This window comes from Arachis hypogaea, chromosome 14 (assembly GCF_003086295.3).
Source record: "Arachis hypogaea cultivar Tifrunner chromosome 14, arahy.Tifrunner.gnm2.J5K5, whole genome shotgun sequence".
Lineage (NCBI taxonomy): Eukaryota > Viridiplantae > Streptophyta > Magnoliopsida > Fabales > Fabaceae > Arachis > Arachis hypogaea.
The window spans coordinates 9,439,430-9,464,868 of NC_092049.1; the positions used below are offsets into that span (position 1 = coordinate 9,439,430).

Genomic DNA, 25,439 nt, shown 5'->3' on the forward strand with positions numbered 1-25,439 from the left:
ATAATAATTATTATACACATAATTAATCTAATTAATTAATTAAATCATAAAATATGAATAACAATGCAAATCTGCTCTAACCTAAGCATAACTAAGCATGATATTAAACAGTAAATCATTGAAAAAGGGAGAAATAATAAACAGTAAAACATTTAGCATTTCAGCAGCCTTTTAGCTGCAGCCTTCTTGCTTTACTTTATATGTATAATAATTTCTATCAGAGATCTCCTTTTAACATTCATTTTCATGTAACTTATTACTCTCAAATTGAAATTGTCAAACTTGTTTGTATGTTTTCTAGCAGAGATCTCCTTTTGACTTTTATTTTCATGTAACTCACTGGTCTCAAATTCTCATGTTTTTTGAATTTTATTGACCAACATTAATTTTAAATGTGAAATTACCAAAAGAAGTCATTTATATAAGGAAAATTTAGTAAAATTGTGTGCTGAGATAAAATGAGTCACTATCATTCTCCTAGAAGTCTTTCTAATGAGCTTCCTTCCTAATCATTCCATGCATTCTCTTTCCTTAATTATGTGCATCCTTTTTAAAAAGTCTCAGAACCTTGCGATGAAAAAAAACCCAAGTAATAATTTAATGATATACAACAACATATAGCCCTGCTTTCTGTATTGTCTTCACGAACCTCACCAGATCATATCTAAAAATTTGAAATTGTACTGAATTCTATTCACATCACCAAAAAACACCACAAAACATAATTCAAAATGTTAGAAAATTTCATGAGAAGATGATTGAGTCAAAGACAGAACCAAGGACTTGAGAGAGAAAGAGTAAAAATAAAATAAAGCGAAGCACATTGCTAGGAGAAGGCTCATGAACATTCCAAAAGACGTAGGTTCCAATGACATCAATGCCTCCTTCTATTGCCTTCGGAATTAGATCTTCCCACATCTGCACATAATCCCATCTCCAACCAAAAAAAAAAAAAAAAAGAAATAAACACCAACAAACTGAGAATTTGGTAAAGATTTCAATTTTATGTCTTTTCTTTTGTTGAAGATAAGAAATAAGAAATAAGAAATAAGAAGTGAGATAAAGAAGAAGAAGCCATTACACCAGGGGTACTTCTGGAATAATATATGGAGCCATAGAAACTGCCGTCACCACCTGTTTGCTACCGAATCCCATAATCATCCCCATCGGTCATCTCGGCAGCCTCACATAACGGCACAACAACACCATTCTTGTCCTCATAAGAAGCCTGGATGGTGGGTAGAAGAGAAAGGGGGATACATCATTAAAATTTGAATAAAAAGAAAGTGAACTACATTAATGATGATGGGAAAAGCAGAGAATTGGAAAATGAAGAAAGTTGCAGAGGAAAAGTGTCAGAAGAGAAATGATGAGAATTAAATTAGGTTACGGAATAAAAAATGAAAGAAGTAACCAATATAAAGAGGATGTGAAGAGAGAACAAAAGGAATTGCTGCTGTTAAGATAATGAGCACGGATGATCTAACAGGAGAGGGAATGTACACAACATCAACACCCACCGTAAAATACGCTCCTTTTGTTCACAACTCATAAACTCCATTTTGATATCTGAAACTCATACTTCAAGAGATAAACAACCTTGCTTAAAATTGCCAAGAAGGAGGAAAGAAAACAAAACCTTTGGATGGTGGCTTTGGTGAACCAAGGAGCATTAGGAGCAGATGGAGAACGCAAGTGATGGAAATTTGTAAACCTTATCTAGAGTTTGGTAAAGATGGATCAACCCACATTTATAATTTTATATAAATGATATCAAAATTATCACATAAAGATAGAGTTAATAGTCAAATTCGTCTCTAAAAGATCACATATTTTTCAAATTAGTCCTCAAAAGATTTTTTAGTCATATTAGTCCTTAAAAGATAAAATGTAAGTCAAATTGGTCATTCCGTTAGTTAGATGATAATGACTGATGACATATCACGTTAAGTGCCACGTGGCATGATAACGTGTCAGGTCAGTGACACCTAGCATGTCACGTGTCACTTGATGTGTAAAAAAGTTATTTATAATTAAAATAGTCCCTAAAAATTGAGTCGTAAGTCATTTTCATCCTTAAAATTTTAAAAATTAATCAAATTAGTTCTTATATAATTTTTTTTTTCATAATATTAAATTTGAAGTATTTTTGATAGTACTAATTTTAATATTATTTTTTAATAAATAAAATTTTCTATACATAAAATAATAAAAATAATTTAAATTGTTATAAAGTTATTTTGTCATTTTTATTTTAAATTTTATATTTTCAAATTGTAATTTTTTTATAGCAATTTTTTTTATTTAAATGAATTTATCAAATTATTGTTGATTATATATTTAAAAATTTAATATTTTAAATCTTACTATATAATATAATATTTATTTTAAAATTTAAATTTTTTAAATTTTTTAAAATTATAATTATAATTTTTATTATTATTTAATATATATGGTAGAACTCAATAATTAAAAAACCGATTTGTGGTATTACTTGTTGAATTTTAATATTTTAATAGATTTTTTTAAAGAGAAGTGCTAGGGGACTAGCAACTTTTGTGATTTATAGCCATCAAGTAGCCATTAATGATGTTTTTAATGGTGTGAGATTTCATCCAATGGTGTGGGATTACTCATTTTTGTTTTGTTAGTTACATGTTGGCCAGAATTTAATAAAGTTGCTCGCCCCCTAGACTTTTTTTTTTAAAATAACTACTATATTTATAGAGTGAGATATAAAAGATTAAAATATTTAAAATAACTACTATATTTATTTAGTGAAATTCAAAATATAGTTTTAATATTTTGGATTTCACTAAATAAATATAGTAGTTATTTTAAATATTCTAATCTTTTATATCTCACTAAATAAATATAGTAGTTATTTTAAAATATTAAAAAAATTAGTTTTAATATTTTGGATTTCACTAAATAAAAATAGTAGTTATTTTAAATGTTTTAATCTTTTATATTTCACTAAATAAATATATTAGTTATTTTAAATGTTTTAATCTTTTATATCTCACTAAATAAATATAGTAGTTATTTAAAAAAAAAAACTATAAACTTAAAATATTAAATTTTTAAATATATAATCAACAATAATTTAATAAACTTGTTTAAATAAAAAAATATCATTATAAAAATTTACAATTTGAAAATATAAAAATGACAAAATAACTTTATAATAATTTAATTATTTTTATTATTTTATGTAAAGAAAATTTTATTAAAGTCTATAAAATAATATTAAAATTAATACTATCAAAAAATACTTTAAATTTAATATTATGAAGAAAAAATAAAAGAAATTTATATAAGGACTAATTTGATTAATTTTTAAAATTTTAAGGATAAAAATGACTTACGTCTAAACTTCCAAGGACTATTTTGATTATAAATAACTTTTTTACACGTCAAGTGACACGTGGCATGCTAGATGTCACTGACCTGACACGTCAACCAATCATCTTGTGACACATGGCATTAACCTACCACGTCATTGTGCAATGTGGCACTTAACGTGACACGTCATCATGCCGTTATCATCTAACTAACGAAAGGACCAATTTGACTTACGTTTTATCTTTTAAGGACTAATATGACTAAAAAAATCTTTTGAGGACTAATTTGAAGAATAGATGATCTTTTAGGGACGAATTTGACTATTAACTCCATAAAGATAATTATCACTACAAATTTAAGCCAAAAAATAAATTAAAAAAGGGAAGATATCACAATTCTTTATAAACTATAGGATTTCAACCAAATAGAATCAAGAATTACATAAGCCAAAAAAAAAGAAAATTGTAAGCATCTAGATTTCAGAGCACTTGGATAAATAAGAATTTACCTATTTTCACTCTTTTTCTCCTTTCTCTGTGAGTGACTCTTTCTCTAATCATGTCACTATTTTCAGTATCATCCACTTTTACCATAGCTCCAATTTCATGCTCAATGTATATTAAAAGAGAAATATTAAAATTTTTTTTAATCAATCAGGACAAACAACACAATCATGACAATTTGATCCCAAAATTTAACTTTCAAATGATAAATCCTAAAAAAAAAAGGTGTTTTGAAAAAGAATGAAAATAATGGGTGATTAAGTAAACTGCAATGAAAGTATTGGTAATCCTAAAAACATATTCATACAATGGTTAAAGTAGGTTCTTAGTCACATCGTATTTTTTATATGATGTGTATAGAACTCCAATAAAAGTATAGAACAACAGCCATTCTAACAATATTCATATGCCTAGATTGGAATTTTCAACTCATTCACCTTAAAAAAACAATCCAACTCAAAAATTATTATAAATTAAAAATTAAAAAAATAAAACTCATTTTTTTTATTTTAAAAAGACTTCAATTTACTTGTATTACATGCTAATAATCAATTTTAATTTGAAATTCTCTCCTAACAAACTTATTGTCTGTAACTTCCTTGGAATGCAAAATAAGTTAACACAATTTAGTAATCACTCACAAAATTTGAAGACAACCTACATAGTTAAAGGGAAAGCTCTCACAAAAGGTGAGATGACAACTACAATATTCAAATGCAAATTATTGCATGTAAATATTTAGTTAACGATATTAGTTTTGTATCAAAATACTATGTGAATGCAACTTTTGTTTTGAGGAAATTGAAATTCATAGAGAGCACAATCTAGCAAATCAACTCTTTATTTATATTACTAATAAGTTAACCATATCAGAAAACTCACCTTAAAAAATAAAATCGAATCAAATAAAAGCAGTCTTTTTCTTCCAAGAGTTTCCATAGAAAACAAGGTTATATCACTCAGAATATGAAGAAAACTTAGATGAATTTCTTGTGTAATCAACCCAAATAAACCCAAAAATACGAAAAATCCATGAAAACAATTCACAAAAGAGGAAAGAGAAAGAGAATGACACAAAATTAGAACCATCAACAGTGAAAAAAGTAAAAAAGGCAATGTTAGAACTCAACAGAAACACAAATACAACTTTGATGAAAATCAAATTGATTCAAAATGAGGAACAAAAAGAATTAAAGTGAACATAATTAAAATAGAAAAAATAATACAATCATTTGATATAAACATTTTCTAATCTTGTCACTGAAAGTGAGAGCAAGTGTTGGTTCTTAGAGATAAAATTACAACAGCACCAAAGAATACTCCGTTAGCAAAAAACTATAGGAATGAGAAGATAGTTTAGTCAAAACTAAAATGAGAAAAGATATGAAACACTTAAATAGTTAAGTGCATAGAAAGAGAAGATAGCCACCTAGAGATTCTCTTTGAGAAAGCCAAGTGAGTTGAGAGCATTATGAACAAGGTGAAAGAAGAATTACTGAGCCTCCATCCAACTGCAAAACCCTTCTTTGCAAGGAATGAATAAAATGTATTTTCAATTAAGCAAATCAACAAACATCACACAATACATTCCAATTCCAAAATTTAAAGTGAAAATGGCATCTCATTATTTTTTTTCAAAAATAGCATCAGAAAGAAGAACTCAATAGAAGCTATAATTTAGGACTAACACCAACGACAAACATAACTAAAAAAATAAAAATATATTTGGGTGTAAACAACAGATACCAATTTCATTGAAAATCTTAACTTTGTCAAAAGTTTTCAACGGCAAACAGTAAACCCCAAAAAAAAAAGAAGAATAATATTACATGAAAGATCAATTACCTATATTTTGCAGGAGTTATGTGTTCGCAGAAGACATGCGTTGAGATGATGTGCGATATCAGGAGAAATAAAAGAATTAACAAAGTGGAGCTGAGGATGTTATGCACAATGCTGAACAGTTCTTGAACCCTGAAAAACAACGTACCAAAGAGGAAGATATGGATAATTGAAGAATTCGATTTTGTTAAAAAGGAAGGAAGGAAGATTTGTGACTCGATATAATTGAATTTAGATACAGAAGAAATCCACAATCACCGCCGCCTTGTGAACCACCGTAACTCCAAAAGACAAAAACACACTTCAACATCTCACAAAAGAGGAAAGGGAAAGAGAATGGCACAAAATTAAAATCATCAATCATGAGAAAAATCAGAACCATAAGCAAACTAACCATGAGGAGTGATGAAGATTACGGAAGTTGAAGAAAACGACGGTGCAGCCCTTCTGGACAAACTATAATGCCACCGTACGTGAAGCAGGGGAATTGGAAGAAGCGCTGGAATTCGGATCGGGAAGGTTGAGCTTAGACTCGACGCGAGTGTAGTGGTCGGACATGTTCACCATCACCAAGGGATGCACCTTGAACAATCCGATGCTCACCGAAAACTCCATTGATTTGATCAGGATTAGAGCTGTTGTAAACCCCGCTAAAATTAGAAAATAATTAGTCAATAAATTGAATTTTAATAAAGAAAATTAAAAATGAAAATTTTATATTAAAATAGGATAGAGTTCTTTAAAACGAGAATTTTGACACTAATTTTAAAGAATTTGGCCTAAAATTAGACCGAACGAGACGAACCGAGTCCAAACCAGACCTGTGGGTCCAACCGGATCCATTACTTAAATGGGCAGAAGCTCATCTCCTTCCTCATTCAGCAAAGAAGTATGCTGAACAGCCAAGGGGGGAGGAGAGCTTCCAAACCCTCACCACAACATCAATCCGCCATAACTTCTCCATCCGAACTCCGATCGCTGCACCGTTTACGGCCACGCGTTCACCGCATCAAGCTCTAAGATTCTATCGGATCAATTTCATAGGTAAGGTTTAATCTCACCTAGCCTCTCTATTCCTCAATTTTCGAAATTAAAGAGAACCCATGTTGAGATTTTGTTTAATTTGGTACTCTAGGTTCAATTTAGCTTGTGGAGCTTGACGGATTTAGTTTGTTTAGTCCGTGGGCATAGTGAGAGTCCTAAACCCTAGTTATTTCTTGTTTAGATTATGTTGGATATTGAATTTTTGGGTATATGTATGTATATATATGTGTTAGGTGTATGAATGCATGATATGGAGACCTTGGAATCATTGGAAGCTTGATTTGAGAGCTTGGAGGAGTAAGAGTTGAATCTTAGTGATTGAAGTCTTGCCTTTTTGACTAAGTGGGTTGCCTTGGTTAGTACGTGGAAATTAGCCAAGGTATAGTTTAGGTTTCGCGTATTTAATATGTAATATTCTGTGAAAACTTAAGCTAGGTGACCATAGGATAGGTTGGAACATTTGTGTATGTTTAACGCTTAGTAACCTTGATAAGGATCACGTGCTGGTTTTGGTTTGTGTGGAATGAATGATAAGTGGTGGGATGATGGTGATATGTGTAAATATGTATATTGAATAAGAACATGTTGAATTTATTGATGTATATGAGATATTGATGCATGAATTTGTTAAGTTGAGATATGGTAGGCTTGGAAGGATCACTGTGGTAATAGTAAGGTTATGTTGTGTTGGTTTTGGGATATAGCATATCAGGTTTGAGTTGGATTCTTTGAGAAATGGAGGTTTTGAAGTTTTTATGAAAATTGGTTTTTTGACGAATTTCGGCGAAGCATAACTTGACTTCCGGACTCCCAAATGATCTCAAACTTATTTTGTATAAAAATTGAGCCCGTGAAGTTTACGCCGTTTAAAGAACGGAGGAAAAATGATTTAAAACAGAAAAGTTATGCACGTTGAAAGTTTGAGGTTAAAAATGGTGAATCTGCAGGTTTAAGACTTAGTAAAATTTTTGGAAAAACGTACGCCCACGCGTATGCGTGACATGAGATTTTTGCATACACGTACCCTCCTTCGCATATGGTAGCTTCTGCCTCCCACGTATGCGTGCGCGTACGCGTGGCAGACGCGTGCGCGTGACTTGGGGTTTATGTGTACGCAAGTTTCTCATACGCGACCATGCGCTTCTGCCTAGCGCATAAGCATACGCGTAATCAGGGGATGCGTACGTGTGGCCCTATGTTCTGCAAAACTATATTTTAAGTTTTTAAACCGAATTCTAAACTTTTAAACCTCTATTTTCATCTTTTTAGTCTCAAATCATAGTATGAGGTCTAGTATTAGGATGGAGATAGGAAATTGAGATAGCTTGGGGATGAAGTAAAGTAGAAAAAATGGTGAAACAAATATGGAAATGAGTATAATTGGAATATATATGATATTATGGCATGTATGATATGATTTTGCAAAGATTATAATGGTTATGAATATTATTGTGGCATTATATACTCATTTGATCTGAGATATGCGTTTCCCTGGGTAAAGTACCGCAGCCTGCCACCACGTGTTCCAGGTCGACACTCGATACTCTGTTGACCCTACGACGTAAGATGTGACCGAGCACTCTAAATTCATGGGAAGATTGACCCCATTAAGTAATTTTATATATATTTGAGAAAAAACTATGCATATACTCTTGGGGATGCGCGTCGGGGGACAGTCCATGGTTTAGCAAACCGGACTTGTCGGGTTGGCTTGATAACCGACAGATGAATCTCATCAGCCATAAGACAGACATACATCATGTGTATTCTGTTTGTTTTGTCTGCTATGCATTACTTGAGGTTGCCTAACTAGATATATATTATGCTAATTGTTATGCTTGCTACTTGCACTGCCTACCTTCTACTTGTGCCTGAACTTGTCTATTTGTTTGTCTATAAAATATCATTGGAGATGGAGGAACGGAGGAAAGGTGGATAGGTTTAGTGTTAATGTTAGGTTTAAGTTGAGTTTGGAACTCCTTAGAAGACCTACCCCCATTATAGTTTCTGTTTAATAAATTAAGTTCTATAATCTGAGTGTCGGCGTTCTACCCCCAGAACCTTATATATTATGTGAGTGGCACCTTTACCATGCTGAGTACCTCCGGTTCTCACCCTATACTGTGTTGTTTTCAGATGCAGGTCGAGAGGCACCTTGCTAGGCCTCTGGACTTCTGCAACGGAGTGGTTCCTGGGTTCTTTTGTTTTTCAGTTTATGTATATATGTACTTATCTTTCTCTCCAAGAAACTTGTTTATTTTGTCTCTCTTAGAGGTTTAAGGAGAGTTAGGTTTTTAGTCATGTGTTTTGGGTTTTCGGGATATGTATATATATATGTAAATATTCTCCGGCTAGCCTTAGTTTCGTAGGCTGAGTTAGAAGCTTGATATTCTGTACTTTTGATCCTCAATCCCCACCTTCTACTTAGTTACATCTATGATCTCTAGGTTTCTTAGCACGTAAGTAATCTCGTTTTCTGAGCGATGCGCTTTTTATTTTACGATTTTGTTTTACCTATTTTCCAAGGCTCCTCGTATATTACCCTTTTTCAGATACTATTATGTATATATTTTGTTTTAGAGAATGTAATACCACACCACCTCTGTTTTATGGCTTAAGCATAAAGCTTTGTGTGGTAGGGTGTTACATTATGGTATTAGAGCAGTTCGTTCCTATAGAGCCTAAGGGATGGACTGACTATGCTTTTGTGCATTCTCTGTGTATATGTCTATGTGCTATTAGGATATCTAACTGATATATGTGGCATAAATGTTTATGAGCATGCATTTGGAACTTAAAGGATTAGACTTGTGATATTGAGACTGATCAACTTGATATCACTTGTTTGGTGTGTATAGGGACCAGATGTCGACTCGTGAACGCAGTCGCGGGAGAGGTAGAGGCAGAATAGGAAATGCTATTCCTGAAGCCACAGGGAATAATCCTAACCCTGTAGACTTTATGGCTGCCCTGGAAAACATGGCTGCGCCTATGCAGGCGACAGTCGAAACTCTGGGAAACCAGATAAACAATGGGAACCATGGGAATAACAATGAAGATTGCCCTATAACGCTTGCCACATTCCTGAAGGTTCACCCTCCGACCTTCCGGGAAACCTCAAACCCCACTGAGACCGATAACTGGGTCCAAGCAATGGAACAGGTGCTACAGGCTCAACAGGTTCCTGAGGAGCAGTGGGTTGAATTTGGAACTTATCAGCTTCAAGGCGAGGGCCAGTATTGGTGGCAGGGAACACGATGAATCCTGCAGCCAGATGGTGTCATGATTTCTTGGGAATGGTTTCGAACGAAATTCTACAAGAAGTATTTTCCCAGTTCGGCTAGAAACGCCAAGGAACTTGAATTGATGCAATTGAAGCAAGGGCAGATGACTGTTACTAAGTATACCAATAAGTTTGAGGAATTATGCCGGTTCTCTCACATTTGTAAAGGCGCTCTAGAGGATTTTGCTGAATGGAAGTGCATCAAGTATGAGGGAGGTCTTCGGAGTGAGATTCTGAACTTGGTGGCACCAATGGAGATCAGAGGGTTCTCTGAACTTGTAAACAAGAGTAGGGTGGCTGAAGAATGTGTGAGGAAGGTGGCAGCAGAGAAAGAAAGCATGAGAATGCCTTTTCAGAGGAATCAGGGGAGAAACTTTGCACCGAAGGGCGAGAATTTCAAACGTGGAGGCTTTTTCCCTCAAAACAATCAGGGGCAAGGCAACTTCAGGAGGCCGACTCACAATACTAATCAGGGAAGAAGATTTGGTAAACAGCCACAACAGGACTTGAACTGTTAGAGGTGCGGGAAGCATCATCCAGGAGTTCCATGCAGATTGGGTATGGGAGTGTGCTATTTCTGCGGGAAACCCGAGCACCTAGCTTGGAGATACCCAGAAAAGAAGAAATATGAGACTGGCAGAGTGCAGCAGCCAGGAAGAGTATATACTACTTCTGCAGCAGGCGCTGAGGGGTCAAAGACATTGATTAGAGGTAACTGTGAGATAGCTGGTAAAGTTTTAAGTGCATTGTTTGATTTTGGAGCAACACATTCATTCATTGCGTTTGAAAAGGCTGATGAGTTAGGATTGAAAATAGCAGTCTTGGGTTATGATTTAAAGGTGTATAATGCTACCCACGAGGCTATGGTGACTAGGTTAGGATGTCCACAAGTTCTGTTTCGAGTACAACAACGTGAATTCGTGCATGATCTGATTTGTCTGCCGATGACTGTCTTGATATCATCTTGGGACTAGATTGGTTGTCTAAGAACCATGTCTTGCTTGATTGTTCTGAGAAAACTATATGCTTTATGCCGGAAGGGTCAGAAGTGCCTGTCATGGTGAATCACTATTATTTGAACTCTATGATGGTAAATTATTCTGGAACTGAATGTCAGGGCATTATGCTATTAACTGCGGGTGTTTCGGGTGATGACCAAAGCTTGGAGCAGATTCCGGTTGTTTGTGAGTTTCCAGACAATATTGACAAATTTCTACCTAACCGAGAGGTTGAATTCGCTATTGAGTTGGTGTTTGGAGCCGGTCCAATCTCGAGTGCTCCTTATAGGATGTCACCTCTAGAAATGGCCGAGCTGAAGGCTCAGCTAGAAGATTTGTTGGGTAAACACTTTATTTGGCCGAGTGTTTCTCCGTGGGGAGTGCCAGTGCTACTGGTAAAGAAGAAAGACGGAAGTATGCACCTGTGTGTCAATTATCGGCAGCTGAATAAGGTTACTGTGAAGAACAAGCCAAGAATTGATGACCTAATGGACCAGTTACAAGGAGCCGGTGTGTTTTCTAAGATTGATTTGCGATCCGGATACCACCAGATAAGGGTTAGAGACGAGAATATTCCCAAAATTGCTTTTAGGATGCGCTTTGGTCATTATGAGTACACAGTGATGTCTTTCGGATTGACTAATGCTCCGGCGATATTCATGGATTACATGAATAGAATTTTCCATCCGTATCTAGATAAGTTTGTTGTCGTATTCATCGATGACATTCTTATTTACTCTAAAACAAAAGATGAGCATGCGGATCACTTACGGACTGTGCTGCAAATCTTGAAAGATAGGAAGTTGTATGCCACGTGGTGAGTTCTTATCTAAGTGTGAGTTCTGGAAGACTGAAGTGAAGTTTCTTAGCCACGTGGTGAGCAAGCAGGGAATAGCAGTAGATCCTACTAAGGTTGAAACAGTAATGAATTGGGAACGACCAACTTCAGTGACGGAGATCAGGAGTTTCCTAGGTTTGGCGGGTTATTATCGAAGATTCATTAAGGGGTTTTCATAGCTCGCCTTACCTTTAACCAAGCTGACTAGGAAGGATGTACCTTTTGTTTGGACTCCTGAGTGCAAGGAGAGTTTTCTAGCATTGAAGTAGATATTGACTATCGCACCCGGGTTGGTGTTGCTTGAGCCGAGTGAACCGTTCGAAGTGTACTGTGATGCATCACTGAAGGGTTTAGGGTGCATGCTGATGCAGCACCGTAAGGTCGTGGCATATGCCCCACGGCAGTTAAGGCCGCATGAAAATGAATTATCCAACTCATGATTTGGAGCTTGCTGCCATTGTTTTTGCTTTAAAGATTTGGAGGCATTATCTCTATGACGTCAAGTTTTAAGTTTTCTCAGACCACAAGAGTTTGAAGTACCTCTTTGAGTAGAAAGAGCTGAATATGCGTCAGAGGAGATGGATGGAGCTTCTGAAAGACTATGACTTCGAGTTCAACTACCATCCTGGAAAGGCGAATGTTGTGGCAGATGCCTTGAGTCGGAAGTCTCTATGTGCTGCTTGGATGATGCTACGAGAGGAAGAGTTACTAAAAGCATTCCAAGGGTTGAAACTGGGAGTCAGAGAAGAGTTTGAGACTATGTGCTTAAGTCAACTACAGATTTCAGGTGATTTCAAAGTTGAACTCCTAAAGGCTCATCAGAATGACAAAGAATTGTATAAGATTTTGCCGGCGATTAAGCAAGGAAAACAGTAAAGAGTGTCAGAAGATAAGGATGGTTTATGGAGGTTCAAGGACCGGATTATTGTGCCAGATGTCGGAGATTTGCGACAAAGCATCTTGAAGGAAGCTCATAAGAGCGGATTCTCAATCCATCCGGGAAGCACCAAGATGTATCAAGATCTGAAGACGATGTTCTGGTGACCAGGGATGAAAAATGATGTGGCGTTGCACGTTTCCAAGTGTTTAACTTGCCAGAAGGTTAAAATTGAGCATCAAAGACCATCAGGAATCCTTCAGCCCTTGGAGATTCCACAGTGGAAATGGGAGAGTATTGCAATGGACTTCGTGTTGGGTTTACCTAGAACTCGAACGAGTTGTGATTCCATTTGGGTAGTTATGGATCGACTGACCAAGTCAGCTCACTTTCTCTTCATTCGGATAAGTTGCACGATGGAGGAGTTAGTGCGGTGATGAGCGGATAATTTATACGCTTTTTGACATTGTTTTTAGTATGTTTTTAGTAGGATCTAGTTACTTTTAGGGATGTTCTTAATAGATTTTATGTTAAATTCACATTTCTGGACTTTACTATGAGTTTGTGTGTTTTTCTGTGATTTCAGGTATTTTCTGGCTGAAATTGAGGGACTTGAGCAGAAATCAGATTCAGAGGTTGAAAAAGGACTGCTGATGCTGTTGGATTCTGACCTCCCTGCACTCAAAGTGGATTTTCTGGAGCTACAGAACTCAAAATGGCGCGCTTCCAATTGCGTTGGAAAGTAGACATCCAGGGCTTTCCCGAAATGTATAATAGTCCATACTTTGGCTAAGAATTGACGACGTAAACTGGCGTTCAACGCCAGCCTTCTGCCCAAATCTGGAGTCCAGCGCCAGAAAAGGATCCAAAACCAGAGTTGAACGCCCAAACTGGCACAGAACTTGGCGTTCAACTCCACAAATGGCCTCTGCACGTGTAACACTCAAGCCCAAGCCCAAGCACACACCAAGTGGGCCCCAGAAGTGGATTTATGCATCAATTACTTACTCATGTAAACCCTAGTGACTAGTTTATTATAAATAGGACCTCTTACTATTGTATTAGGCATCTTTGGATTATCTTTGGATTACCTTATGATCCTTTGATCACGTTTTAGGGGGCTGGCCATCTCGGCCATGCCTGGACCTTCACTTATGTATTTTCATACGGTAGAGTTTCTACACTCCATAGATTAAGGTGTGGAGCTCTGCTGTTCCTCAAAGATTAATGCAAAGTACTACTGTTTTCTATTCAATTCTTCTTATTTCTCTTCTAAGATATCCATTCGCACCCAAGAACGTGATGAAGGTGATGATTATGTGTGACGCTCATCATCCTTCTCCCTTATGAACGCGTGCCTGACAAACACTTCTGTTCTACATGAATTAAGCTAGAATGAGTATCTCTTAGATCTCCTAACCAGAATCTTCGTGGCGTAAGCTAGAATGATGGCGGCATTCAAGAGAATCCGGAAAGTCTAAACCTTGTCCGTGGTATTCCGAGTAGGATTCAATGATTGAATGACTGTGACGAGCTCCTAACTCGCGATTGCAGGGCGTTAGTGACAGACGCAAAAGGATAGTAAATCCTATTCCAGCATGATCGAGAACCGACAGATGAATAGCCGTGCCGTGACAGGGTGCGTGAGCATATTATTCACTGAGAGGATAAGATGAAGCCATTGACAAGGGTGATGCCTCCAGACGATTAACCGTGCCGTGACAGGGCATTGGATCATTTTCCCGAGAGATGACCGAAAGTAGCCATTGACAGTGGTGATGTATCACATAAAGCCAGCCATGGAAAGGAGTAAGATTGATTGGATGAAGATAGCAGGAAAGCAGAGGTTCAGAGGAACGAAAAGCATCTCCATTCGCTTATCTGAAATTCCTACCAGTGATTTACATAAGTATCTCTATCCCTATTTTATTATATAACATTCGAAAACAACATTATCACTTTATATCCGCCTGACTGAGATTTACAAGGTGACCATAGCTTGCTTCATACCAACAATCTCCGTGGGATTCGACCCTTACTCACGTAAGGTATTACTTGGACGACCCAGTGCACTTGCTGGTTAGTTGTATCGAAGTTGTGACAATTATGAATTAAGATCAGAGCACCAAGCTCTGGAGCCATTACCAGGATTTGTTCGAGCCTGGAGATCACAATTTCGTGCACCAAGTTTTTGGCGCCGTTGCCGGGGATTGTTTGAGTTTGGACAACTGACGGCTCATCTTGTTGCTCAGATTAGGTAATTTTCATTTCGTTTCGTTTTCAAAAATCTTTCAAAAATATTTTCAAAAATTTTCTCATCTGTTTTCGAAAAAAATAAATAAATAAATAAATAATAAAAATGTTTTCAAAAATATATTTTTCTTCAAAATTTTTGAGAATGAATTCTAGTGTCTCATATAACATGTTTTAGCTTGGCTGGCTATTAAGCCATGTCTAATTCCCAGGATTTTGATTGAGGACTATGAATTCATTGCTTCCTTTTTCCCAAATATTTTCGAAAAAATTAAAAGAAAATACAAAAAAATTAGAAAATCATAAAAATCAAAAATATTTTTCTGTTTCTTGTTTGAGTCATGTGTCATGTTATAAGTTTGGTGTCAATTGCATATGCATCTTGCATTTTTTCGAAAATTCATGCATTCATGGTGTTATTCATGACCTTCAAGTTGTTCTTGGTAAGTCTTCTTGTTTGATCTTGATGATTTTTTGTTTTGTGTCTTTCCATGTTTATCATATGCATTCTTGAATTCTTAGTGTCTAAGCATTAAAGAATTCTAAGTTTGGTGTCTTGCATGTTTTATTTGCATTAAAACTTTTTCAAAATTGTGTCTATGATGTTCATCTTGACATTCATAGTGTTCTTGGTGTTCATCTTGACATTCATAGCATTCTTGCATGCATTCATTGTTTTGATCTAAAAATTTCATGCATTGCATAATTTTCATGTTTTTCATAAAAATTTCAAAAATCAAAAAAATATCTTTCCCTTTTTCTCTCATCAAATTCGAAAATTTGAGTTGACTTTTTCAAAAATTTTTAAAATCAAGTTGTTTCTTATGAGTCAAATCAAATTTTCAATTTGAAAATCTTATCTTTTTCAAAATCTTTTTCAAAAATCAAATCTTTTTCAAAATTCATGGTTATTTTCGAAAATTTCAAAAATATTTTTCAAAAATCTTTTTCTTATTTTTATATAAAATTTTCGAAAATAACTAATCAATTAATGTTTTGATTCAAAAATTTGAAGTTTGTTACTTGCTTGTTAAGAAAGATTCAAACTTTAAGTTCTAGAATCATATCTTGTGATTTCTTATGAATCAAGTCATTAATTGTGATTTTAAAAATCAAATCTTTTTCAAAACTAATTCCTATCATATCTTTTCAAAAAATATCTTCTTATCTTATCTTTTTCAAAAATATCTTTTCAAAATATCTTTTCTAACTTCCTAACTTCTTATCTTTTCAAAATTTGTTTCAACTAACTAACTAACTTTTTGTTTGTTTCTTAACTTTTTCAAAACCACCTAACTAACTCTCCCTCTCAATTTTCGAAAATATCCTCCCCTTTTTCAAAAATTTCTTTTTAATTAACTAATTATCTTTATTTTTTTTATTTCAAAAAAAAAATTTTCGAAAAATACTAACTAATTTTTCAAAAACCATTTTCAAAAATCACTAACCCCTTTTCAAAAATGATTTTCGAAAATTCCCTCCTTCTCTCTCATCCTATTCTATTTATTCATTCATTAACTAACATCTCTTCCTCACATCATCACCAAATTCGAACCCCCTCTTCTATCTGTGTTCGAATTTCTTCCTCTTTTCTTCTACTCACATAAGGGATCCCTATACTGTGGTATAAAGGATCTCTATTATTATTATTATTATCATTTTTCTGTCCATTCTTCCTTGTATTATGAGCAGGAGCAAGGATAAGAACATTCTTGTGGAAGCAGATCCAGAACCTGAAAGGACTCTGAAGAGAAAATTAAAGAGAAACTAAAATACAACAATCCAGAGAAAACCTTTCAGAAATTTTCGAACAGGAAGAGGAGATGGCAGCCGAAAATAATAATAATGCAAGGAGGATGCTTGGTGACTTTACTGCACCTAATTCCAATTTACATGGAAGAAGCATCTCCATTCCTGCCATTGGAGCAAACAACTTTGAGCTGAAACCTCAATTAGTTTCTCTGATGCAGCAGAACTGCAAGTTTCATGGACTTCCATCTGAAGATCCTTTTCAGTTCTTAACTGAATTCTTGCAGATATGTGATGCTGTTAAGACTAATGGAATAGATCCTGAAGTCTACAGGCTCATGCTTTTCCCTTTTGCTGTAAGAGACAGAGCTAGATTATGGTTGGATTCTCAACCTAAAGACAGCCTGAACTCTTGGGATAAGCTGGTCACGGCTTTCTTAGCCAAGTACTTTCCTCCTCAAAAGCTGAGCAAGCTTAGAGCTGATGTTCAAACCTTCAGACAGAAAGAAGGTGAATCTCTCTATGAAGCTTGGGAAAGATACAAACAGTTGACCAAAAAGTGTCCTTCTGACATGCTTTCAGAATGGACCATCCTGGATATATTCTATGATGGTTTATCTGAGCTATCAAAGATGTCACTGGACACTTCTGCAGGTGGATCCATTCACCTAAAGAAAACGCCTGCAAAAGCTCAAGAACTCATTGACATGGTTGCTAATAACCAGTTCATGTACACTTCTGAAAGGAATCCTGTAATCAATGGGACGCCTATGAAGAAGGGAGTTCTTGAAGTTGATACTCTGAATGCCATCTTGGCTCAGAATAAAATATTGACTCAGCAAGTCAATATGATCTCTCAGAGTCTGCATGGAATGCAAGCTGCATCCAACAGTACTCAAGAGGCATCTTCTGAAGAAGAAGCCTATGATCCTGAGAACCCTGCAATAGCAGAGGTGAATTACTTAGGTGAACCTTATGGAAACACCTATAACTCAACATGGAGAAATCATCCAAATTTCTCATGGAATGATCAAAAGCCTCAACAAGGCTTTAATAATGGTGGAAGAAACAGGTTTAGCAATAGCAAGCCTTTTCCATCATCAACTCAGCAACAGACAGAGAACTCTGAACAAAATGCTTCTAATTTAGCAAATCTAGTCTCTGATCTATCTAAGGCCACTGTAAGTTTCATGAATGAAACAAGGTCTTCCATTAGAAATCTGGAAGCACAAGTGGGCCAGCTGAGTAAAAGGATCACTGAAATCCTCCTAGTACTCTCCCAAGCAATACAGAAGAGAACCCAAAAGGAGAGTGCAAGGCCATTGACATAAGCGCCATGGCCGAACCTGTGAGGAGAGGAGAGGACGTGAATCCCAAGGAGGAAGACCCCCTGGGACGTCCAGTGGTCAATAAGGAGTTTCCCTCTGAGGAACCAAAGGACTCTGAGGCTCATCTAGAGACCATAGAGATCCCATTGAACCTCCTTATGCCCTTCATGAGCTCTGATGAGTATTCATCTTCTGAAGAGAATGAGGATGTCACTGAAGAGCAAACTGCCAAGTTTCTTGGTGCAATCATGAAGCTGAATGCCAAATTATTTGGCATTGATGCTTGGGAAGTTGAACCTCCCTTGTTCATCAATGAACTAAGTGATCTGGATCAACTGACATTGCCTCAGAAGAGACAGGATCCTGAAAAGTTCATAATACCCTGTACCATAGGCACCATGATCTTTAAGGCTCTGTGTGACCTTGGTTCAGGAATAAACCTCATGCCCCTCTCTGTAATAGAGAAACTGGGAATCTATGGGGTGCAAGCTGCTAAAATCTCACTAGAGATGGCAGACAGCTCAAGAAGACAGGCTTATGGACACGTAGAAGATGTATTGGTAAAAGTTGAGGGCCTTTACATCCCTGCTGATTTCATAGTCCTGGATACTGGAAAGAAAGAGGATGAATCCATCATCCTAGGAAGACCTTTCCTGGCCACAGCAAGAGCTGTGATTGATGTTGACAGAGGTGAAATAGTCCTTCAATGGAATGAGGACTCCCTTGTGTTTAAAACTCAAGGATCTCCCTCTGCAACCATGGAGAGGAAGCAGAAAAAGCTTCTCTCCAAGCAGAGTCAACCAGAGCCCCCACAGTCAAACTCTAAGTTTGGTGTTGGGAGGCCACAACCAAACTCTAAGTTTGGTGTTGAACTCCCATATCCAAACTCTAAGTTTGGTGTTGGAGAGTCTCAACAAAGCTCTGCACATCTGTGAGGCTCCATGAGAGCTCATTGTCAAGCTATTGACATTAAAGAAGCGCTTGTTGGGAGGCAACCCAATGTTTATCTAATTCTTATTTTTATTGTTTTCCATGTTTTCTTAGGTTCATGATCATGTGGAGTCACAAAATAAAAAAAAAAATCAAAAACGGAATAAAAAAAAACAGCAGAAGAAAAATCACACCCTGGAGGAGCATCTGCCTGGCGCTGAACGCCCAGAACAAGCATGGTTCTGGCGTTCAACGCCAGAAATGGCAGCAAAGGGGCGTTGAACGCCCAAAATGGGCACCAACCTGGCGCTGAAACGCCCAGAGTTGTGTGCAAGGGCATTTTGCATGCCTAAATTGGTGCAGGGATGTAAATGCCTTGACACCTCAGGATCTGTGGACACCACAGGATCATCTCAGGATCTGTGGACCCCACAGGATCCCCACTTTACCTCCTCATAATCCTAGTTTTTATTTCCACATCTTCTTCTTCATCTATTCCTTCTTCTTTTGCTCGAGGGCGAGCAACATTCTAAGTTTGGTGTGGTAAAACAATTATGTAAAGGATCTATAGCTCAGTGGTAGAACATTTGACTGCAAATCAAGAGATCCCTGAGATACCTCAGGGGATACATTTTCTTCCACACAATTATTGGAAGCAACTAAGGGTGGAACATCAAGAGCACTCCATCATCCTTCATGAAATCAGAGAAGATCTAAAAGCAATGAAGGAGGAGCAGCCAAGACAAGGAAGAGACATAGAAGAGCTCAAGGACATCACTAAGGTGGACTCATTCCTTGTTCTTGCTTTCTCTGTTTTTCGTTTTCCATGTTATGTGCTTATCTATGTTTGTGCCTTCAGTACATGATCATTAGTAGTTAGTAACTTTGTCTTAAAGATATGAATGTCCTATGAATCCATCACCTCTCTTAAAAGAAAAATGTTTTAATTCAAAAGAACAAGAAGTACATGAGTTTCGAATTTATCCTTGAACTTAGTTTAATTATATTGATGTGGTGACAATGCTTCTTGTTTTCTGAATGTATGCTTGAACAGTGCATATGTATTTTGAAGTTGTTGTTTAAGAATGTTAAATATGTTGGCTCTTGAAAGAATGATGACTAGGAGACATGTTATTTGATAATTTGAAAAATCATAAAAATGATTCTTGAAGCAAGAAAAAGCAGCAAAGAACAAAGCTTGCAGAAAAAAAAAATAGGCGAAAAAAAAATAGAAAGAAAAAGAAAAAGCAAGCAGAAAAAGCCAATAACCCTTAAAACCAAAAGGCAAGGGCAAATAAAAAGGATCCCAAGGCTTTGAGCATCAGTGGATAGGAGGGCCTAAAGGAATAAAATCCTGGTCTAAGCGGCTAAACCAAGCTGTCCCTAACCATGTGCTTGTGGCGTGTAGGTGTCAAGTGAAAACTTGAGACTGAGCGGTTAAAGTCAAGGTCCAAAGCAAAAACAAAGAGTGTGCTTAAGAACCCTGGACACCTCTAATTGGGGACTTTAGCAAAGCTGAGTCACAATCTGAAAAGGTTCACCCAATTATGTGTCTGTGGCATTTATGTATCCGGTGGTAATACTGGAAAACAAAGTGCTTAGGGCCACGGCCAAGACTCATAAAGAAGCTGTGTTCAAGAATCATCATACTGAACTAGGAGAGTCAATAACACTATTCGAAATCTGAAGTTCCTATAGATGCCAATCATTCTGAACCTCAATGGATAAAGTGAGATGCCAAAACTATTCAAGAGGCAAAAAGCTATAAGTCCCGCTCATATGATTGAAGCTCTGTTTCATTGATAGTTTGGAATTTATAGTATATTCTATTCTTTTTATCCTATTTTGATTTTCAGTTGCTTGGGGACAAGCAACAATTTAAGTTTGGTGTTGTGATGAGCGGATAATTTATACGCTTTTTGACATTGTTTTTAGTATGTTTTTAGTAGGATCTAGTTACTTTTAGGGATGTTCTTAATAGATTTTATGTTAAATTCACATTTCTGGACTTTACTATGAGTTTGTGTGTTTTTCTGTGATTTCAGGTATTTTCTGGCTGAAATTGAGGGACTTGAGCAGAAATCAGATTCAGAGGTTGAAAAAGGACTGCTGATGCTGTTGGATTCTGACCTCCCTGCACTCAAAGTGGATTTTCTGGAGCTACAGAACTCAAAATGGCGCGCTTCCAATTGCGTTGGAAAGTAGACATCCAGGGCTTTCCAGAAATATATAATAGTCCATACTTTGGCCAAGAATTGACGACGTAAACTGGCGGTCAACGCCAGCCTTCTGCCCAAATCTGGAGTCCAGCGCCAGAAAAGGATCCAAAACCAGAGTTGAACGCCCAAACTGGCACAGAACTTGGCGTTCAACTCCACAAATGGCCTCTGCACGTGTAACACTCAAGCCCAAGCCCAAGCACACACCAAGTGGGCCCCAGAAGTGGATTTATGCATCAATTACTTACTCATGTAAACCCTAGTGACTAGTTTATTATAAATAGGACCTCTTACTATTGTATTAGGCATCTTTGGATTATCTTTGGATTACCTTATGATCCTTTGATCACGTTTTAGGGGGCTGGCCATCTCGGCCATGCCTGGACCTTCACTTATGTATTTTCATACGGTAGAGTTTCTACACTCCATAGATTAAGGTGTGGAGCTCTGCTGTTCCTCAAAGATTAATGCAAAGTACTACTGTTTTCTATTCAATTCTTATTATTTCTCTTCTAAGATATCCATTCGCACCCAAGAACGTGATGAAGGTGATGATTATGTGTGACGCTCATCATCCTTCTCCCTTATGAACGCGTGCCTGACAAACACTTCTGTTCTACATGAATTAAGCTAGAATGAGTATCTCTTAGATCTCCTAACCAGAATCTTCGTGGCGTAAGCTAGAATGATGGCGGCATTCAAGAGAATCCGGAAAGTCTAAACCTTGTCCGTGGTATTCCGAGTAGGATTCAATGATTGAATGACTGTGACGAGCTCCTAACTCGCGATTGCAGGGCGTTAGTGACAGACGCAAAAGGATAGTAAATCCTATTCCAGCATGATCGAGAACCGACAGATGAATAGCCGTGCCGTGACAGGGTGCGTGAGCATATTATTCACTGAGAGGATAAGATGAAGCCATTGACAAGGGTGATGCCTCCAGACGATTAGCCGTGCCGTGACAGGGCATTGGATCATTTTCCCGAGAGATGACCGAAAGTAGCCATTGACAGTGGTGATGTATCACATAAAGCCAGCCATGGAAAGGAGTAAGATTGATTGGATGAAGATAGCAGGAAAGCAGAGGTTCAGAGGAACGAAAAGCATCTCCATTCGCTTATCTGAAATTCCTACCAGTGATTTACATAAGTATCTCTATCCCTATTTTATTATATAACATTCGAAAACAACATTATCACTTTATATCCGCCTGACTGAGATTTACAAGGTGACCATAGCTTGCTTCATACCAACAATCTCCGTGGGATTCGACCCTTACTCACGTAAGGTATTACTTGGACGATCCAGTGCACTTGCTGGTTAGTTGTATCGAAGTTGTGACAATTATGAATTAAGATCAGAGCACCAATCTCTGGAGCCATTACCAGGATTTGTTCGAGCCTGGAGATCACAATTTCGTGCACTATGCGGCTATACATTAAGGAAATTGTGAGGTTACACGGCGTACCTTCCACTATTATATCCGACTGGGATCCTCAATTCACATCAAGGTTTTGGGGAGCCTTTCAGCGAGCATTGGCACTCAATTGAGTCTAAACACTGCATATCACCCTCATACAGATGGTCAGTCAGAAAGAACAATCCAGACTTTGGAGAATATGCTGAGAGCTTGTGTTTTGGACCAACCGGTGAGCTGGGATCGATATATGCCCCTAGTAGAGTTTGCTTATAACAACAGCCACCATGCGAGCATCGAAATAGCTCCGTATGAGGCTCTGTATGGTAGGAAATGTCAATCTTTGCTATGCTGGTATGAAGCTGGAGAAAGGATCTTGTTAGGGCTTGAGATGATAGCTGGACCACGAAGCAGATAAAGAAGATCCGTAGCCGAATGCTTATAGCTCAAAGTCGTCAGAAGAGCTATGATGATCAAATTCGAAAGCCTTTGGAGTTTGAGGAAGGAGAACACATCTTTCTGAAAGTTACTCCAACCACCGGAGTGGGAAGAGCCATTAAGACTAAGAAACTAAATCCCCGTTACATTGGACTGTTTGAGATCTTGAAGAGAATTCGACCAGTGGCTTATAGGATCGCTTTACCGCTGCATCTTTCAAACCTGCACGACATGTTTTATGTGTCGCAGCTTCGTAAATACAGCCCTGATGCAACTCATGTTCTGGAACCAGAATCGATTGAAGTGAGGGAAGATTTGACACTACCAGTAACTCCGGTTAGGATTGATGACACCAGTATCAAGTGATTATGCGAAAAGGAGGTATCTTTAGTGAAAGTAGCTTAGAATCGGGCTGGTATTGAAGAGCATACTTGAAAGCTTGAGTCAGATATGCGGAAGGACTACCCACACCTCTTTTCAGGTAACTGAATCTGAATTTTGAGGACAAAATTCTTAATTAGGTGGGTAGGATGTAAACCCTGCTAAAATTAGTAAATATTTAGTTAATAAATTAAATTTTAATAAGAAAAATTAGAAATGAAAATCTTATATTAAAATAAGATAGAGCCTTTTAAGACAAGAATTTTGACACTAATTTTAAAGAATTTGGCCCAAGATTAGACCGAACGGGCCGAACTGGTTGAATCGGGTCCAAACTGGGCCTGTGGGCCCAACCCGACCCATCACTTAAATGGGCAAAAGCTCATCTCCTTCCCCATTCAACAAAGAAGCACGCTGAACAACCAAGGGGAGAGGAGAGTTTCCAAACCCTCACCACAACATCAATCCACCATAACTTCTCCATCTAAGCTTCGATCGCTGCACCGTTTGCGGCCACGCGTCCACTGCATCGAACTCTACGATTCTATCGGATCAATTTCATAGGTAAGCTTCAATCTCACCCCAGCCTCTCTATTCCTCAATTTTTGAAATTAAAGAGAACCCATGTTGAGATTTTGTTTAATTTGGTACTCTAGGTTCAATTTAGCTTGTGGAGCTTGACGGATTTAGTTCGTTTAGTCCGTGGGCACAGTGAGAGTCCTAAACCCTAGTTATTTCTTGTTTGGATTATGTTGATTGAATTGTTGGGTATATGTATGTATATATATGTGTTAGGTGTATGAATGCATGATATGGAGACCTTGGAATCATTGGAAGCTTGATTTGAGAGCTTGGTGGAGTTAGAGTTTAATCTTGGTGATTAAAGTCTTGCCTTTTTGACTAAGTGGGTTGCCTTGGTTAGTACGTGGAAATCAGCCAAGGTATGGTTTAGGTTTTGCGTATTTAATATGTAATGTTCTGTGAAAACGTAGGCTAGGTGACCATAGGATAGGTTGGAACGTATGTGTATGTTAATGCTTAGTAACCTTGATAAGGATCATGTGCTGGTTTTGGTTTGTGTGGAATGAATGATAAGTGGTCGGATGATGGTGATATGTGTAAATATGTATATTGAATAAGAAAATGTTGAATTTATTGATGTATATGAGATATTGATGCATGAATTTGTTAAGTTGAGATATGGTAGGCTTGGAAGGATCATTGTGGTAATAGTAAGGTTATGTTGTGTTGGTTTTGGGATATAGCATATCAGGTTTGAGTTGGATTCTTTGAGAAATGGAGGTTTTAAAGTTTTTATGAAAATTGGTTTTTTGACGAATTTCGGCAAAGCATAACTTGACTTCCGAATCCTCAAATGATCTCAAACTTATTTTGTATAAAAATTGGGTCTATAAAGTTTACGCCGTTCGAAGAACGGAGGAAAAATGGTTTAAAACAGAAAAGTTATGCGCGTCAGAAGTTTGAGGTTTAAAATGGTGAATCTGCAGGTTTCAGACTTAGTAAAATTTTTCGAAAAACGTACGCCCACGCGTACGCGTGCTCCACGTATAACCCCCATTGCATATGGTAGCTTCTGCCTCCCACGTATGCGTGCGAGTACGAGCCTATTGATGAGCGGATATTTTATACGCTTTTTGGGGTTAATTTCATATAGTTTTGAGTATGTTCTAGTTAGTTTTTAGTCTATTTTCATTAGTTTTTAGGAAAATTCATATTTCTGGACTTTACTATGAGTTGTGTGTTTTTCTGTGATTTCAGGTATTTTTTTGGCTGAAATTGAAGGAGTTGAGCAAAAATCTGATTCAGGCTGAAAAAGGGCTGCTGATGCTGTTGGATTCTGACCTTCCTGCACTCAAAGTGGATTTTCTGGAGCTACAGAACTCGAAATGGCATGCTTCCAATTGCGTTGAAAAGTAGACATCCAGGGCTTTCCAGCAATATATAATAGTCCATACTTTGCACAAGAATAGATG

At 37.0% G+C, this 25,439-nt stretch overlaps 2 protein-coding genes, 1 long non-coding RNA gene and 1 other non-coding gene across 5 annotated transcripts; 2 read left to right on the forward strand and 2 right to left on the reverse strand.

Annotated features, from left to right (window-relative positions):
* Window positions 1–671: 671 nt before the first annotated feature.
* LOC112741418 (uncharacterized) lies at window positions 672–1,738 on the reverse strand. 2 transcript variants are annotated; one of them, XR_011870593.1, is made up of 3 exons: window positions 1,640–1,738; window positions 1,082–1,228; window positions 672–918 (listed from the first exon to the last, which is right to left on the reverse strand). It is a non-coding gene; the product is annotated as an uncharacterized lncRNA (long non-coding RNA). The 2 variants fall into 2 exon arrangements; XR_011870592.1 differs by having other exon boundaries at window positions 1,521–1,737.
* An 8,839-nt stretch (window positions 1,739–10,577) lies between these two features.
* LOC112742196 (uncharacterized) lies at window positions 10,578–10,991 on the forward strand. Its single transcript, XM_025791439.1, has one exon. The coding sequence runs from the start codon at window positions 10,578–10,580 to the stop codon at window positions 10,989–10,991; it is 414 nt and encodes a 137-aa protein (XP_025647224.1).
* Window positions 10,992–17,202: 6,211 nt separating this feature from the next.
* On the reverse strand, window positions 17,203–17,310 carry LOC112746203 (small nucleolar RNA R71). Its single transcript, XR_003174098.1, has one exon. It is a non-coding gene; the product is annotated as a small nucleolar RNA R71 (small nucleolar RNA).
* A 5,751-nt stretch (window positions 17,311–23,061) lies between these two features.
* Window positions 23,062–23,430, forward strand: LOC112742197 (uncharacterized). The gene has a single exon (XM_025791440.1). It carries the CDS (start codon window positions 23,062–23,064, stop codon window positions 23,428–23,430), a length of 369 nt encoding a protein of 122 aa, XP_025647225.1.
* Window positions 23,431–25,439: the final 2,009 nt, after the last annotated feature.